Raw genomic sequence first — 17,833 nt, forward strand, 5'->3', positions numbered from 1 at the left:
TACATTGTTGTAAATGGAGAGACACTCACCCCTGTTTCAATCACTTTATGAATGAATTTAAATTTTATTTTTCCTCGTCAAGTCCAGCTCTACTAAGAAAGTTTTGTGCCTTACATCTCTGTACAGTCCCTTAATCTGTCGTATTTTGTACCTCGATGAGATGTTTTATTTTGAAATTGTTAATAAAACAATTTATTTACAAAAAATAAAAATATATTTTACCTTTGTTAGAGTAACTTTGGTGTAACAAAAATAAATTGGCGATGTTTTCCTTATACTATTCAAATATCTAGATCCACAGACCTTGACCCCATATATCCTGTATCTTACTAAAACCATATTAACAGTTTTTAGTCATAGTAATGCCATGTTTGCTACTGGCAACCGTATAGTCTGCAGGTTATGTGTGTGACACAACTTAATTATATGTTGTCACTGACAAAATATAATTACACAAGTATGTGATTATTATATGTCATCATGTATATAATTCTATAGTCATCACTGACAACACATAATAACCACATAGCTTAATTTTGGAAGGCTGCAATAGGTAGAGAATGACATGACAGAGGTCGGTCTAAGCATAGCCAATAGCTTCATTGGTTGGTTTTACATGGGCCATATGCTTGCATTTTATCAATATTGTTAAATTACACAATAGTACCAGTTCATAAGAGTAAAAAGTTCAACTTAAATCTATTGCAGTATTAAAGCAAGCTATAAACAACTACATTTGAGTCCCCCAAAGGTGCAGGTCAGCACTGGTACAAAGAGAAAGTACCAGCTCACTCAATCAATGAATGTGCTGGAGTTGGCAAGTATTTTTTCCACTCTTTTTGTGAAATATCATCAGACACTAGTCCAAAAAATACAATTTTAGCAGTTTTATTGCTCAGCAGTAAAAAGTACAGTGTATACTACAGTACAAAAAATACATGTTACACTCTCCACCGTGCCATCAAACATATAATATCGATATTTGAGCGTGCAAAACAACAAGCTCAGCCATGTGTCCACTGCATGAAATGATTAGATCAGGTTGTTCAGCGTCACGTCCTCCAACACATGTGAACAGCATCTTCTGTAGAGTTCTTTTAGTGAGCAGCATTGATTATTGGATGAAACGGCAACATTGTAAATCCAAAAGATGACATAAAGACCACTGACTCCAAAGTGAAAATGCTGAACAAACACACCATGTCTGCGTGCTCAAAATGAGGCTCCCCCCCCCCTCCTCCTCATTATTGTGAACATTTGTATGTGGAGACGGGGCAACATTATTTTCATAATCAATCTTGGGCAACAACGCCTCTCCACAATATAGAGCAGAAGACAGACATACGGACATACATACAGTAGGACAGACAGAGAGAACACTGAGTTGATCCAAAACATTGTGGAGCTAAAATAACACTGAGATTTGGTTACACTTCTCTTCCACACGTTGTAAAAGACAGACAGAAGTAAACAAAAGAATGATGTCTAAGTGGTCCCTCTAGAGAAGCAGAGCGCTGTTGCACACACAAGTTATGTAAGGTTATCTGAGCCTTAGGATTTAATACTGTCAACGGTTTATCATGGGTGTGTATTGACATATTGCCTTAGGTCGATGAGATTTTCTTAAAATACACATCGATCTATGTCAGGGGTTCTCAACTTAGGAGCCAAATGTGGGTTGTGGGTCTTTGCCAAAAAGACTTGATAGATCTTAATGAGCAAAAACTATATTTTCAATTCATTTACTACTACAGAGTCAAGTTGAAATTCATATTTTTATTTGGGTCGCACTGAAACTATACCTTGGCCTAAAGACGGTGTGCATGCCCAACTACTAGGCCTAACTTCTCAAGGCATATGGGTGAAATAGTAAAACATTTTAGACTTTACAAGCTTCCTAAAGGCAGGCTTTCAGTGCTGGGGTTACTTGTATTTTTTTACGGGGCAACAGTGGCTCAGATGGTAGAACGGGTTGTCCGATAACCGAGAGGTTGGCGGTTCGAATCCCAGCTCCCGCAGGTGCAGACTGTTGTTGTGTCCTTGGGCGAGACACTTCACCCACTGCCTCATAATGACTTCAGTGTGGCGCTTTGAGAAACTTGTGAGACAGGCTTGTGAAGTGCAATACAAGTGAAAGCCATTATTATTATTATCACTGTGTCCCCAGCGGAGTGCAACAGCGCTCTGTTCACTTGCGTATTAAGCTGATGAAAACCACCATGACTTCACACAACACACTGTTACTCCAAATTGATTGCATTGACCACTTTTCGGCAACAACCCCATGTATATAGGTGCTAAATATTCAAGTTCAACAGGCTATAAGTATTTTGGGATTATTTTTAAAGGACAAGCTATCATTGTTTTCATTGCAACCGACCACAGCCACTCACACCACTTACAGCAGAGTTCTATAAAGACATAAAAAGCCTCTTGTAGAAAATGTACATCAGAAAAATATGACGCTGCGTCCTCATAGTAAATTTGTTTACATCACGTTTTTTTTTAATATTTGTTTTGTTCTCAGCTTCTCTTTTACAGATATAAAGTCATGTCTCTGAACGGGTACAGTGCATATAGTGTATAAAATAGCCACAGCAGTAGGAGAGCGCGGTGTATTTGGAGTTTTTCCATGCCGCTAAATGGCAGAAGCCTTGTCTCGGTTGATGAACAGAGTCTCCTGACAGAAAGGGTTGACCAGGACCATGCTGCTGCCGCTGTAGTCTCCGTTTGGGGGCAGGTAAGTGTCATGCTCCTGTGAAAAAACATGGGACAAGCTCATTAGTCACGGATGCTGTTCTACGTGTGCTGTGTTGCTTTGCGCTCGAATCACATAAACATTTGTCAACATACGAAGGGAAAGTTAAAGCAGAACTAAGTAACTTGCCCCTAGAGGTCATAAGCACCACTGCAGGTGTTAGCCAGCCCACAGTTAGCTTCTTTGTGTGTATTCATTAGTGTGTATTGTGCCTCCGGGTTCAAAAGGAAAGTTGCAAGTGTGGTTTTCTGGCCAGAGACATCAGGGGGAGATGAAAGACCCACATCATCCCATTGACACTTGTATTGCCCCCAGAGGGACTACGAAAAGGATTTAATAAGGTAAACAAGTTACTTAGTGCTGCTTTAAAAGCCAAGGTATAAATTGTTAATGACTGATGTAGGACTGAAGCACAATCTATTTCGGAGGCTCTGGTGCCAGTAACAGATAGGGGAAGGTGAATCAAAAAAATTCCCAAAAAGAGGTAACGAACAAGGAGCACATTCTTTAGCCTTTTGGAGATTTGTAGAGGTATAATCATACAGTCCAAACATGATACAGTCCAGCCACAAGGAGTCAGGAAAGGACAGAATAATCAGCCAAGGTTCATATCTCGAAAATTGATGATACAAACATACAGTATGTTATCGGCCAAAGGCATTTACTTTCTAGCTGTGAGCAAATAATGCATTTTACGAAGGGCCCAAATATTTTATAGCATATATTATTTTCTACAAAAATGTAATTAAGAATCTAAACGGTTACAATAAAGCAGGGGTGCCCAAAGTGCGGCCTGGGGGCAAAATGCAGCCCTCAGGCACATTAGCAGAGATTTTACTGCAAGTTTAATTATTAAACTTGAATAAAACCTACAAACACTTAATTGTGAGACAGAGCTGACATTAAGGTTCCAAGCCACAACAAAACAGTCAAGACGTTGTAAAAGCTGCAGATAGTAATGCGAAAAAAGTTATGTTTGTATGTTATGTACATTCAACTCGGAATAAACAATCAATCAATCAAAATAAAGTTGTGGGAATCGGTTTATCAGCAATGGCCAAATGAATCATTACTGTGGCGATTATGGGACCCCCAAGCAACATGATGCCTGCTGCCCTCACAAAGGGAGAAACGGCCCTGGACTTTTTTAGTATCTCACTGCCTTCAATGACTCTGAGCGTTACGACATAATTCCTAATTTGCCTCCGGTCTCCTTTAAGGCGGCTTAAAGCGACTCCAGGCAGTGACGACGCAGCGCGAGGGGGAATAGAATGGGAACTGATGCGCCTCAGGGTTTTTAGGGAGATAGCGAGCGATTTGTGACGAAGCTAAATGTGCAGGAATAGAAAATGAGTGAAATTATGGGGATGACTCAGGAGGAAATAACCAGGGCTTAATGGGCTAGTGGTGAGTCAGCAGGAGTGGTGAGAGAGGAGGGAGGTGCGAGGGGAGAAACGGTAATTATGTGGAGATTTTCATTTGGGGTTTTTACACACAGCTATAACAGTGAGTTCAGAAAGTTCTCAAGACATCTTCTCATTATTATTTATTTTATCTATCTATTTTATTAGGCTTGTAAGAATAAAAGGGAAAAAAAATAGAAAAATTTGGATAGTATCACATGAGGAATGACGACTTCCTGAACCCACTGTATGTCTCTACTGGGACGGGTACAGGAGGACAACAACACCTGGGTGTCACCAAGGGCATCCTCCTACACAAGCTCCAACCTCAGTGTCTCTCTCCTGATGAAAGCAAGACATTTGGGGAAATGGACAAAAGAAAAACACAGAGCACATGCATGTGAAAGGATGAAAGGATACTGAGAATGCTTTTTAGTTTTCATGCAAAGGGTTTCTCCAGCAGATGGCGCTACAATGCATCAAAACAAGTAAAACAATGTGTGTATATATATATGCAGTATATGAAGAAAGAGTGAAACCAAATATAGTTAAGTGATAGTATGTGCAATTAGTTCCCGAATCAATGAGACTAAAAATGGCTTTAGATGAGAATGTTTTTTTGAGGATTTGTACTTCACTTGAGTAGTATTTTTGTTGATAACAAACTGTATTGTAACATACTTTTACTCCACTTCATTTAAAAGATAAATATAACCTTTCTCCTGTGCTATTTATATAAAGGCTTCAAAAGTAAATAATATGAATTGGCATCTCATTTTCTCCCATGTGAAATCCTTAAGATGACCAGTGGGTGGCGCTGTGCAGATACAGTGAATGTCACTGACTCGGGACAGGTCACTGCCAATGCCATGTTGGGGTACAGATGGTGAATTTGACGCCACCTTCATGTTTTGAAGCAGCAAAATACTAGAAGTAAAGTTAAGTAAACATTTCACTAAACAGTTTTAACCTGTATTGGAGATATATTTGCCCCGCAGTATCTGTACTTTTATTCAAGTAATCAAATCAAGTACTTTGACCAGTTGATGATCTGATCTTTGTTACACTGGCTGAGTGTGGTGCACCTCGTTTTCCAGAGTGTGAATCTCTCTGGGCAGCTCCACGGCGTGTCTGCTGAAGTAGTCCATGGTGATGGCATTGTTCCAGTAGCTCAGGTTGTTCTCCTGACTCGTCGACTTCTTCTTCCTCTTCATGCAGCACACGGTCAGCAGCACGGCTACAGGAGGGAGGGGGAGAGACAGAGACAAGGAGTAAGAACAGAGAAAGACATGCTTCGCCTGACAATGGCCAATCTAGCTACTGTATAGTTGTCTATGCTCAGGTCTAGAAATCACAAATGTCATGGAAACCGTTCTAACAATGTACCACAAACACTGGGATATGCCAGAACTGCCTTGAATATTCCCATGATATTATTATATTATTTCAATATTTTTTTAATGAATATTTGTCAAAACAGGACAAATAAAGATACTAAGTAGGAGTTGAAAAAGCTCTCCCCTGTCGATCAAAAGGAGGGCAGGGACTTAAAAAGCACCAAAAAGGGAAAAAAGGTTCTGGCTGTGGGAAAACGCCTATTCATGTCACCGTGGTTTATGAGCACAGCACGTGGGTGCTTCAGGACTCGAGCATCCACAAAAATCTTTGGGAACCCAGGCGAATTTGCCCTGATAAACAAAATTATTCAATAGATATAATCCGTAAATCACAAGAGCTGTCTCTCTTTTCTTCTCTTCTCACATTCGAGTGTGGGACAGTCCAAAACATTAATATAAGTGTACGAATTTATCACCTCTTCTCTATCTCACAACTTGTTTAGCTCAAAGAGGAGAGTTGTGAGGTCGATATTTGTCTATTTTTTTTTTTGGCAGTTTGCTCCTTTGGCTGGGCACTCACTGGCTACGTTTACCTGGTCAGAAAAATCAGATAACTGGAGAAATCAGACAACCCAGTAATCAGATAGGATGCATTTACATTCTCTTCAGAAATGTGACTATCCAACACTCAGGGTTCTACATGAGCCAGTGCAGATTTGGAATTTTAGAGCGACTGAAATATCTGCCTCTCCCTTTAGTCAGGCAGAGTCAGGTGAAAAAACACACTTGGAGTCAAAGTGCTGTCCATGTGGCATTAGTGGATTCAGCACAGATTCTGCAATTCAAAGGTCTTGGGTTCAAACTCAGGCAGCGACGTCTTATTTTCTTTAGTAATCCTATTATGTGAATATCAGATAATGTACATGTGATTATGCTGTTTACATGCCAAGTCAATAATCGGATATCTCCAGAAATCAGATCATGATACGATTTTTGGTCTGCATGTAAAAGCCACTGAGAAAAACATACATCGCCATGGTTACTTCCCTCCAAAGCGAAGTTACAATAAAAATATCTCTGCAATCACATGGGCCACCGGCTTGATACTCACAGCATGACGACACAGGCACACTGATGGCCAGCACGATCCAAACTATGTCCATGCGGCTCAGGCAGATCATCACCCGGGACGGGGGCGGCTCCACGGTGGGTCCCGAGCTGTTCGCGGACATCCAGGGGTCCTGTGTGGTGGCTGGGACCTGCCTGTTGAGAAAGTTCCCGCTGGCCGTGGACGCGATCTCTGAGCTGTTCCCCTTGGCTTCACTGGAACTCGCGTCGGACAGTAGCAGCCCCCCCCAAGCAGTCCCATTCCTGCTGTCCGTAAGGTTGGCCTCCGGTGTTATGGGCTCACTGGCGCTAAAGTTTGAAGCGACTGTTGTGTTGAAATCTACAGTGGTGGCTGTGGATGCTGATTCGTCGATGGGAGAACTAGAGCTAGCTTGAACTACCAGCTCGTCAGTGGGGGGTTCGGTGTCTGTGGGAACTTCCCGTAAAGTGATCGCATGGGGTTTCGACCTTCCTGGGACGTCCTGAGTGTGGCCTCTGCGGCGAAGGCCTAGTGCAAGGTTTGTATTTCTGGGAATTGTTTGAGTCGGCTGTTTGGGGGTGTAACGTTGAGTCTGGTGGCCTGGTTTAGTGCTAGCGGCGCTCACAGTGATGGGAAATGCAGTGTGCGTGGTGTGGAGCCATGCTAAGTGCTGGGTCGCGGGTACAGGGGGGGGCATGGAGGTGGAGGCGGGCCACTCCCCGCTGGAGGAGCCCTCTTGTGGCCAGGCAGGGGGCGAGTGATGCTGCGCCTGCTGCTGATGACGGAGTTGGGGTCTGGCCGTCGGATGGGGGCTGCTGCGGTGGGTCATCGCCATGGAGACAGCGTCGTCCTGTGCTGATGATACTGGTCCTACTGGCAGCGCGAGGAATGCAAGGACACCTGCACACACAAACAGGACACTGATGAATAGATCAAATAAAGACTGTTTTTGTTAAAGCTCCTGAAATCTGAAACCTTGGGAACATAGACACGGTTTGATCTCTGACAAAAATCAAAAGACCACCCCTTGAGTTCTCTTTCGTTGTTCCACCTTCCCACATTAATGTCATTTATATAAAATCAGAATCAATCATATAACCAGAATAAATCATTCACATACAGCTGCACGGTAGCGCAGTGGTTAGGGCTCTCGCTTCACAGCTAGAAGGTCCGGGTTCGATTCCCACCTGGACGGGCCTTTCTGTGTGGAGTTTGCATGTTCTCCCCGTGTCTGCGTAGGTTTATTAAAAACATGCACAATAGGCCAGGATGAATGATGTGTGTGAGTGAATGTATGGTATTGGTCAGAGGGTCCGTTGGCGCAGACGTTTGTAGTCGCGAAAGCGCTTCTGTCAGTCTCCCCCAGGGGAAACTGAAGCTACAAACGTAGTTTACCACCACCGAGTATGGAGTGAATGTACAATTGTCTCATGTAAAGTGCTTTGTGACTATATGTCTGTGAAAGGCGCTATATAAATAAAGATCTTCTTCTTACACTTCACTTCTCTAACTGCACTTTTGTGACTGACTAATGCAAACTTTCTCCCTTGTAAAAGGGCACATTTTTCAGTTTACTAGTCGCAGTTAAAGGTAAGATATGTAGGATTTTATTTTACAATCGTTTACAAACATGACCTATGTGTGTACACGGTGGCTACGTACATGGTTCGAAAAATAAGATAACTGGAGAAATCAGATAACCCAATAGTCAGATCTGATGCGTTTACATTCTCTTCAAAAATCAGAGAATCCAGAGCTCCGGGACATTTTAGAGCAACTGAAATATCTCCCCGCCCCTCCGTCAGTCAGGCCCACCCGCAAAACAAGGTGGAGAATGATTGCGCCTCCATATTGAGAGTCCAAGTGCCGTCTATGTGACATTATTGTCTTGTGCTTGTAGCCGAGTGGATACAGCACAGGTCTAGTAAGTCAAAGGTCTGGGGTTCAAACGCAATCAGTGAAGTCTTATTTTCTTTAGCAATAAAGTAAAATACAAATAGCCCAAACTGTGCCTCAATTAAAAAAAAAAAATATGCGGGTGAAGAGAAGGAAGCTATGATGAACAGATCGGAGCAGGGACTCAAACAACACTGAGGATGGAGTAGCATTCTGACAAATGTGCAGCAACTTAACCACTTGGCTGTTGGTATTAAAACATTTTTAGTCAAAAATACTTTCAGTTTTTCTTTTTACAGTATCTTTTAATCTTTGCCTTTATGACATTAGCTTGGCCTCTTTGCTCGATTTTCCTGGTTCGTTTATGTGTTATAGGCCTCTAATTGACCAACGTCCCCACAGTCATTTATTTAGTAGGCGGATAGAGGTAGGGAGGGACGTGGAGGTCGCCCTCTTTGTCCTCAGTGTGAGTGACCTGAGCCTGTGCGCTGACTGTAACAGGGCGTAGTGAGAGTGCGGAGTGTGTGAAGGCTCTGTCAGTTGCTAAAACCAGTTTGGAAATGAGCATAAATGGGCCATCACCTACTTCTACAATCCCTGCAACTGTCCCCTATATGGTCCTGGATGACTGAATTGTGGAGGTTCTTAGTTTTCAAATGATGAATAGCTTGTCCACACAGAGTGAAGCCTGGTTTCTTTTCATGAGTTTATGGGAATGAACATCCATAACAATAAAATGTTTTCCCTTGTACTCTATCCTCCGAACGCTCTTTCTCCCAGAGTCTTGCAATTGCTCTTAGCATTCATTTAGTAGCCCAGCATTTAATCTACTGGCACTCTCACTCTCTTTGTCGCTCTCTGAGATTACTATATCCACTGCACTATTCCCTATCCACTTCCTGTGTGTAGTGAGCAGGCAGGTTGCACTGTGGAGCCCTACATAACCACATTGATTAGCGATGTGCATCTATCCTTTTATTACATATTACATTATATTATACCAAATACCAGTCATTTCCAAACCCATTGCAATGCATTCTAATGAGCATAATAAGCATGGAGATTAACTGGTTAACATGCTGCGCTCATCGATGTGCCGTCGGATTCCTTTGCTCCATCTCTGTCCCTAAAGGAGGCCGTCTAGTGACAGGCCATTAGGCGACGCCTACTGGGAGATTGGCCTATTATGTTATCGGGGCTAAGAAAGTCACACAGGGAGGAACATGCTGCAGGAGACTATTAATTCCCCCCTCAAGTCCGGGCCACCCCCAGACATTATTGGCATTGTTTAATACTGATGTTTAATACTGATGAAGAGGACTACGTGCAGGCCGCCCATTGGATTGTAGAGTTAGACACTAAATGCTGCTGAAGACGGGATACTGAGGTCAAGGTGGTCATTTATTCTGTCTTATAGGGTAAAAACATATTCAGGTAAGTTCATTTGAATATTTTTTTTAAGCTAGGAGATAGAACACATCACTACTTGCAAAAGGATATCGGTCACAACTGAGCAATGTGTATCACCACTGTTTGTTGTATTACAAAGTGGATTGGACTTCAGGCTCGTCGACTCTTTCATTGGTATGTTTCAGTTTACAAAGCGATTCTTATATATCTTGTTGTGGACAGGAGGAGAGCATACAGTTTGGTAACGTATTAATTCAGAATCATTGACTGAAATATATGGCTTACATTCATTTGAAACTAAACTTTCAATTAAAAGAGATTTGGAGTGTAATATTTACTAATGCAAGATTTTTATCCAAGACAAGTAAAAAGTAGCAACCATAAGTACTTAAGTAAGAGTAAAAAGCATGGTACCCAAATCAATACAATCTTTATTTCATTACGTCAACATAAGCTTTTGTCAATTAAATGTTTATTCAAGTACTGTAAGGGCATTAAACGTCACAAAAGAAGAATAAGTATTCGATAATAAACTACTTAATACCCCCCCCTCTCTGCAGTATGACTAACTGTACTATTCTCAATGAAATTTGTACAAAAAAAGTATTGCATTTTTTGTTGCTGATGTAAATCGCGAAACTCCCCAACGAGCTGATGCAGTCGCCTCACCCGCTCCTGTTCACAGTAACTATGGGAACCAAAGCCCATTTCCACAAGGGCCGAGACCGAACAAGCCCCAGAGCAGAGGTGAGAGCGAGAGCCAAAAAGCGCACCATGTTTTATTCTGTAAAGACCACAGTTCAGCATATACAGTAGCTCCTCTCCTCTCACGTCCTTCGCCCGTCCCGATCCCTTAAGTGTATTCAAACTCAGCCTCTGAATCATCTGTCCCCGCGCTGCAGTCCATCATACCCGCTGCAGGGGGAAAGTCCAGGGCCTATTGCCGATCAACAGACCCCACTCCATATCAAGCCGGGTTTACTTTTGCAATTAAAATTCATTTTGTCTGGGGATGCAGCTCTATGTATCGCTTATGTGTGTTTGCCGTTTGAGTCCCTGCAGTGAGCTCCGACTTTGAGCGTAATCGTGAATGATCGTTGGAACAAAGCTGGTTTTGGATCAGCGCACTGGCTCCTGCTTTGCGACATGATTTATTGACGTCCCCAGCATGTCATCAATGGAGGAGTTGAATGAATGTCAGCGGCTTCCAATGCGCTCCGGAGAAGCCCAATTCAGCAGCTTTTTGTGCATAAATCGCGCCGTCCCTCGATATATCACCGGCTAAGTTAATGGCAAACGCTTTGACACAATTTGGCAGCTCTTAACATACTTGTCTTTAACACATTTGCAAGCCGTTTTTTTTTGTGCTTTTTTTTTCTTTCAAGATGATAAGCTAGGATATAGGGATCAACAGGTCGATGTGTGTAAAACAGCAAAGACCTGAACCTCAAGGAGAGAGAAAAAGACCTTCACTTCAGTGTGAAATTTAATCAAACCAATTTACAGCATAATAAAGGGAAATGTATCTGTTCACCTTCAAACGACCCTGCCGCTAATGTTTAAGCATGTGCTGGTGGCTACAAAGACAACAAAATTACATTGACCTTCTCAGATAGACAGTTCAACAAGCCTCTTCGGTTCTCCAGGGCCTGTCAATCAAAGCCCAAAGCTAAAAAATATAAACTGGACAACTAGATATAGATCGATAGATCGATAGATCGATAGATCGATAGATCGATAGATCGATAGATAGATAGATAGATAGATAGATAGATAGTCCTCCTGTGGACCCACCACCCGCAGAGGGATCCGTAGGGGTCGGGTGCGGAGAGGACTGGGTGGCAGTCAGAGGCAGGTGCCTCGACGACCTGGTCCGCATGCGCAGCTCGTCCTGGTCGTGGCACACTGGACCAGCTCTATACCCTTCATCGGGTGCTCAAGGGTTCTTGGGAGTTCGCCCAACCAGTCCACATGTGTTTTGTGGATCTGGAGAAAGCGTTCGACCGCGTCCCTCGTGGTGCCCTGTGGGGGGTGCTCCGGGAGTATGGGGTCCGGGGCCCTCTGCTAAGGGCTGTCTGTTCCCTGTATGACCGCAGCAGGAGCTTGGTTCGCATTGCCGGCAGTAAGTCAGACCTGTTCCCGGTGCGTGTTGGTCTCCGCCAGGGCTGCCCTTTGTCACCGGTTCTGTTCATTACCTTTATGGACAGAATTTCTAGGCGCAGCCAGGGGCCGGAGGGTGTCCGGTTTGGGAGCCTCAGGATCTCATCTCTGCTGTTTGCAAATGATGTTGTTCTGTTGGCTTCAACGAACCAGGACCTTCAGCTGCTCTGGGGCGGTTTGCAGCCGAGTGTGAAGCGGCCGGGATGAAGATCAGCACCTCCAAATCTGAGGCCATGGTTCTCCACCGGAAAAGGGTGGTTTTCCCCTTTACAGGCTGGTGGGGAGTCCTTACCTCAAGTGGCGGAGTTCAAGTATATCGGGGTCTCGGTGCGGCGTCAGCAGTGATGCGGTCGCTGTATCGGTCTGTCGTGGTGAAGAGGGAGCTGAGTCGGGGCAAAGCTCTCGATTTACCGATCGATCTACGTTCCCACTCTCACCTATGGTCATGAGATTTGGGTAATGACCGAAAGGACAAGATCGCGAATACAAGCGGCCGAAATGAGTTTCCTTCGCAGGGTGGCTGGGCGCAACCTCCGAGATCGGGTGAGGAGCTCAGTTACCCGAGAGGAGCTCGGAGTAGAGTCGCTGCTCCTTCATGTCGAAAGGAGCCAGCTGAGGTGGCTAGGGCATCTGTTCCGGATGCCTCCCGGTCGCCTCCCGCGGGAGGCATTCCAGGCATGTCCTATTGGGACATGGCCTCGTGGAAGACCCAGGACACGCTGGTGGGACTATGTCTCCGAGCTGGCCTGGTGTCGCCTCGGGGTCCCCCCAGAACAGCTGGAGGAGGTGTTCGTGGATCGGGAAGTTTGGGCATCTCTGCTGAGACTGCTGCCCCCGCGACCCGGCCCCGGATAAAGCGGAAGAAAATGGATGGATGGATGGATGGTTTCCAATGATATAGCGCACTGTAAGTAGGCAAAGCATAATAATTATGTTTTTGTTTCTTTTTCTAAACAATTATTTTTGGTTACAGTGGACCACAGCCCTTTACAGGTTCATATTTATTGTGCCAACCAAGTGAAAAAGAAAAAATAAATTTCTTATATATATCATATGACAATCATAATAATTACGTTATAGCATTACTGGGTCTGGTGTTATTTCAAACATTTGATTGATGAACATTTTTAAAGGCAAAAAGGGTCAAAGGGCTATGGACAAGCTTTTCTGAAACACACATTTTGAAGTGAATGACTTTTGCTGCTTTGGTAATTTTACAGACAGTTAAAGGCTGAACGAGAAGACTCACTTTGAAACCTTTTGCAACATTTTACGGAAGGTTAGAAGTGACTAGAACAGGATCTTGCTTTCTTTGGTGTCGCCGGCCTATTCATGGGTTTGAGTCACGACATTTTCCTGTTATGGAGGACATTTTGAGGACTTCAAACGATGAAGTAAAGACCATTCAAAAGATGCAACAGCAGCAGTCCTAGATTTACACGACTTGAAACCCGAGGACTGAAATGATTCTTTACATTGGCATAAAGGGAGCTTAGTTAAGGTCCAGGACAGGCCAGTCTCTGAAAGAGTAGGTGCAGACGACAGAATAGACCTGTAGGACATCGTTTTTTATTACGACCTGTCTTTGTAAATCCTGCAGTTGGATTCAGCCTATATACCCTCGCCTTCTTTCATCCGCTGATTGGTGTCCATCTTTCACCGCCTGCCTTTTGTTAACGTCTTATCCAAACCGCAACACCTCTGGCCCTCCTCTTCATTCTTTCTTTTCTCCATTTATTTCTCACGCGTTCCCCTCAGAGCATCAACTCAATAATACCTGTTTATAAAGCTCAGAGTTCATCCCAGACCCATTCAATCACTCCTCTCTTCTTCATTCACCACGGCCCACATAAAAAAAAAAAACGGCGTGCGTCTCTCTATGGAGGCAGGCGGCGGTCCTCAGTCTGTGTACTCGCCGCTTACGCCTGTACTCCATCAGCCTGACATCAGCTGTTGTGAAAAATGACACCTATTAACAACAGAGCCGCTGCAGCGCGTGGATTAAGATATCATCTGTTGATTTTTGAAGGAGAACATTAGCGCCGAGATTGTGCTCAGGTGAGCGACTGTAATACATTGCACCCATTCTCTACTGATGTTCACTTACACTAAAGCTGCATTGATATTACAGTACGAGTTCTATGAATCTGCTGCCTTTTGTAAAGCCACCCAACACGCTGTTGTTGTCGGGACATGCATATTGACTATTGACTATATCTTGTTTTGCATGCCTTTATAGATTTATTATTCAATCTATTACTGGTTTATGTTTCATGCTGCGCAATTGCACTGAAAAAAGTTCCTAGTTTGTGCATGTACCCTCACTCACAATGGCAGATAAACCTAATAGAAATGGAAACATGTAGCCCAATACTGTTCGATCTTTTCGTGCTAGGCTGTTACTCAGGAGCATGTGCTGTTATTGTGGGACAGCGTCACATTAAGGCTGTAGTTGGAGCTAACTGTACTACAGTTTGACGATCGCTGATATATGACTCATTTATCTGCTGGCGGCAGACATTTTGGGATACATGCCAGCTTGTTAATTGATTTTTTTTTTTTAAGGTATTAACATTTTAAATATTGCCCAATCTTGAATGATCTAGCCGAGACACAATGTACTGCATCTGTAGAGTGTACTAATAACATGAATAAAGAGACAATGTACTGCATCTGTAGAGTGTACTAATAACATGAACAAAGAGACAATGTACTGCATCTGTAGAGTGTACTAATAACATGAACAAAGAGACAATGTACTGCATCTGTAGTGTGTACTAATAACATGAATAAAGAGACAATGTACTGCATCTGTAGAGTGTACTAATAACATGAACAAAGAGACAATGTACTGCATCTGTAGAGTGTACTAATAACATGAACAAAGAGACAATGTACTGCATCTGTAGAGTGTACTAATAACATGAACAAAGAGACAATGTACTGCATCTGTAGTGTGTACTAATAACATGAACAAAGAGACAATGTACTGCATCTGTAGTGTGTACTAATAACATGAACAAAGAGACAATGTACTGCATCTGTAGTGTGTACTAAGAACATGAATAAAGAGACAATGTACTGCATCTGTAGTGTGTACTAAGAACATGAACAAAGAGACAATGTACTGCATCTGTAGTGTGTACTAATAACACAATCACTACAGAAAGAATGACATGGAACTGCCTAAATCAGTGTGTGAAAATCCACTCTGTATTTAGGCTGTGAGAGACTGCACACTCTTCCCAACTCTATTGATTTTTGCCTTAACATCTTTCTGAGCGTAATGTGCCTTCATGTAAAGAGATGACAGACATAAATTACATGAGCTCATCAGCGCTAACCAAAAGGCCAGAGCTGTCAGTGCAGTCAGTGAGAATTACCCAGTGCTACAGAGCCTAAGCCTTTTTTTCACTTCAAACAGCAATTGATCAGACCAATCTCTCTATAATGTGACTATCGTGTCTAGCAGGCAGCGTCACTCTAAGAGCAAATATTTATCATGTTGTGGCAGGATCCACCTTGCGCAGGGTCTGGGTTTAACAAGGCTCTGTGTGTACACGGGGACCAGAGAGCAGTGCTGCAGTTGTAGTGCAGTGTTATCGGCGGCCAGCTGGCAGGGGCACTGTCCAACTTAAGAGCCTCCACTAGAAAGCCCAGTATTTGGGAGCAGCAGAGTCAGAGAGGCTGGGTGGATCAGAGTACTTCACTGTGATTTGTTACTGGTCAGCCAACAGTTGGATCAAGCAGAGCAGCCCACTCAAACTGAACAATCACTGTGTCATGTCTGCATGGGGCACCGAATGACGAGGAAAACTTGAAAACTATCCAACTGTAATATGAACTGCTTAACTAATACAAGAGTCAAACTACAAAAAAATTAATTGAAATTAGCAAGAAAAGAGTGAAGTTCTATATTCAGATATTCAACATTGGCTTTAGTGAACCTGTGTGAGAAGCACTACTGATGGCTTTAGTTGGATAGTTCCCTTTTAAAGGAATAGGCCACCGTTTTTAAAGAGGGGGTATTATGCTTTTTTCAATCACATAGCACAGTCTATAGCACACTACAATGATGACCAAACCCTCTGTTGGTCTTTGAATGCAGTAAATTAGAATAACTGCCTTGTATAAAATGTCTCTCTCAAAATGGCTGTAGTGAATGTCTTGAAATAGGCCTCTGTCTCTTTAAGAACCTCTGACCCTTTCCGACACGCCCCCTCCACACGCTGTCTGTGGCATCAGTGGGGAGGGGGTTCTGCTGAGGAGCAGTGGTTGGTCACTCGGCTGGTGACGAAAGCTCGGAGGCGTCTCCAGGAGGTGGGGGCGTTCCTAGGAGGACTCAGGCAAACCTATCCCTAAAATGGCTGCCATCAGAGTTTTTACAGATTACTTAAAAATACGTGAACTTGCCAAGGCAACACTTCAGGCATGTTTAATACCCCCCCTTTAAATACTGAGATATGTTCTTACCTTAGCTTAGACGAGTTGATGCATAGCTGTCTGGTCTTTATGCGTGCCCTCAGTCACGCAAACAGAGCACAGACGGCGTTAGCATTTAGCCTCCTCCTGAGTGAAGTTAGAAGCGATCAAGCTCTTCCACGTTTTCCCTATTTAAATATGTTTAGCTTGGACGCTTCTAACTTAACTCCCGTTTGGAGCCATAGAGGAGCCATAGGAGGAGAGGCTATTATGCTAACGCCGTCTGTGCTCTGTTTACGTGACTGAGCACACGCACAAAGACCAGACAACTACGCATCAACTCGTCAGAACATATCTCAGTATTTAAAAACGGTGGCCTGTTCCTTAAACAAATAATATGCAGTAAGCAGGTTGAGTGAGAGGCTTGGGACAGGAGGCTGGCATTCGAAAGACGTGTCAGCATATTTTTCCAAATATACTAAACAACTGAAAAAATAAGTAAGCACAAATCAGCAAAATGAATATAAATGAACAATAATTGTCAGATAAAATATTATTTGTAAAATGTCTATTATGGTATGATCTTATTTCCCAGTAACTATGGGCATTTGGAAGAAACCAGCCCAGTCGCTAAGTCACTACAATGACACCCTGTGCTATGCGATCAGACAAACACATGTAATTGCTTCGGGGGGTATTTAGCGATAGCCGCTGATTAAAGACGTCCTCTTCAGAGCCACAGCCTGGCCCTCTGCGGATCATGTTAGCTTCATTTATGCTAATTGAAGCCGCTCCAGACAGTGGGGTGATCCTCGGAGGTATTCCCCCGGCTCCCCCAGGGCCATATCTCCACACCTTATCAGCATACCAATGAGTCTGCTCCAGTATCACCTCCCCACAGCGGTGCACACGCCAACGCTCTGCTGCCCCGGACTCAATGAATTTATATCTGGCTTCGCGGGATAAAGGCTGACAGGACTGATTCAAAGCAATCATCAGGTGCGGTGGGGGTTTTCATATATGTTTGAGGCTTTGATGCGGAGCCGGCCAGAGGGGCATCAGATGGGACGGGGACTCTTATCAGCAAACTGCTCTAGATCGGATTAGGATGAGTGGTCAGAGACGTCTTGCACAGTGTCACACAGCTGACCAAGGCTGCCGTGAAATAGGGCAGTGGAAATAAAAAAAAATAAAAAAAAGAAGGCTGAAAATTGACAGTGGAGTCTCGATCTGAGCCAGGTCCAAATGACTTAAGGATATATTCATCGAACAGGCTGAGTTGAGCAAAAACATATTGATGCACGTCTTTTCTGCTGTCAAGAAAGCCGATGTTGAGAGTGCTTTTTAACAGAATACAAGC

At 43.5% G+C, this 17,833-nt stretch overlaps 1 protein-coding gene across 1 annotated transcript in view; it reads right to left on the reverse strand.

Annotated features, from left to right (window-relative positions):
- Positions 1–1,871: 1,871 nt before the first annotated feature.
- tmem108 (transmembrane protein 108) overlaps positions 1,872–17,833 on the reverse strand; it is a 63,635-nt gene continuing 47,673 nt past the window's right edge. The window contains exons 3-5 of the mRNA XM_079576081.1: positions 6,610–7,485; positions 5,247–5,398; positions 1,872–2,755 (exon numbers count right to left, since the gene is read on the reverse strand). Of these exons, the coding sequence (XP_079432207.1) occupies positions 2,639–2,755; positions 5,247–5,398; positions 6,610–7,485 (1,145 nt within the window). The 3' untranslated portion in view covers positions 1,872–2,638. The remainder of the gene's footprint in view (positions 2,756–5,246; positions 5,399–6,609; positions 7,486–17,833) is intronic.

The sequence above is a fragment of the Gobius niger genome (assembly GCF_951799975.1).
Source record: "Gobius niger genome assembly, chromosome: 18".
Taxonomy (NCBI): Eukaryota; Metazoa; Chordata; class Actinopteri; order Gobiiformes; family Gobiidae; genus Gobius; species Gobius niger.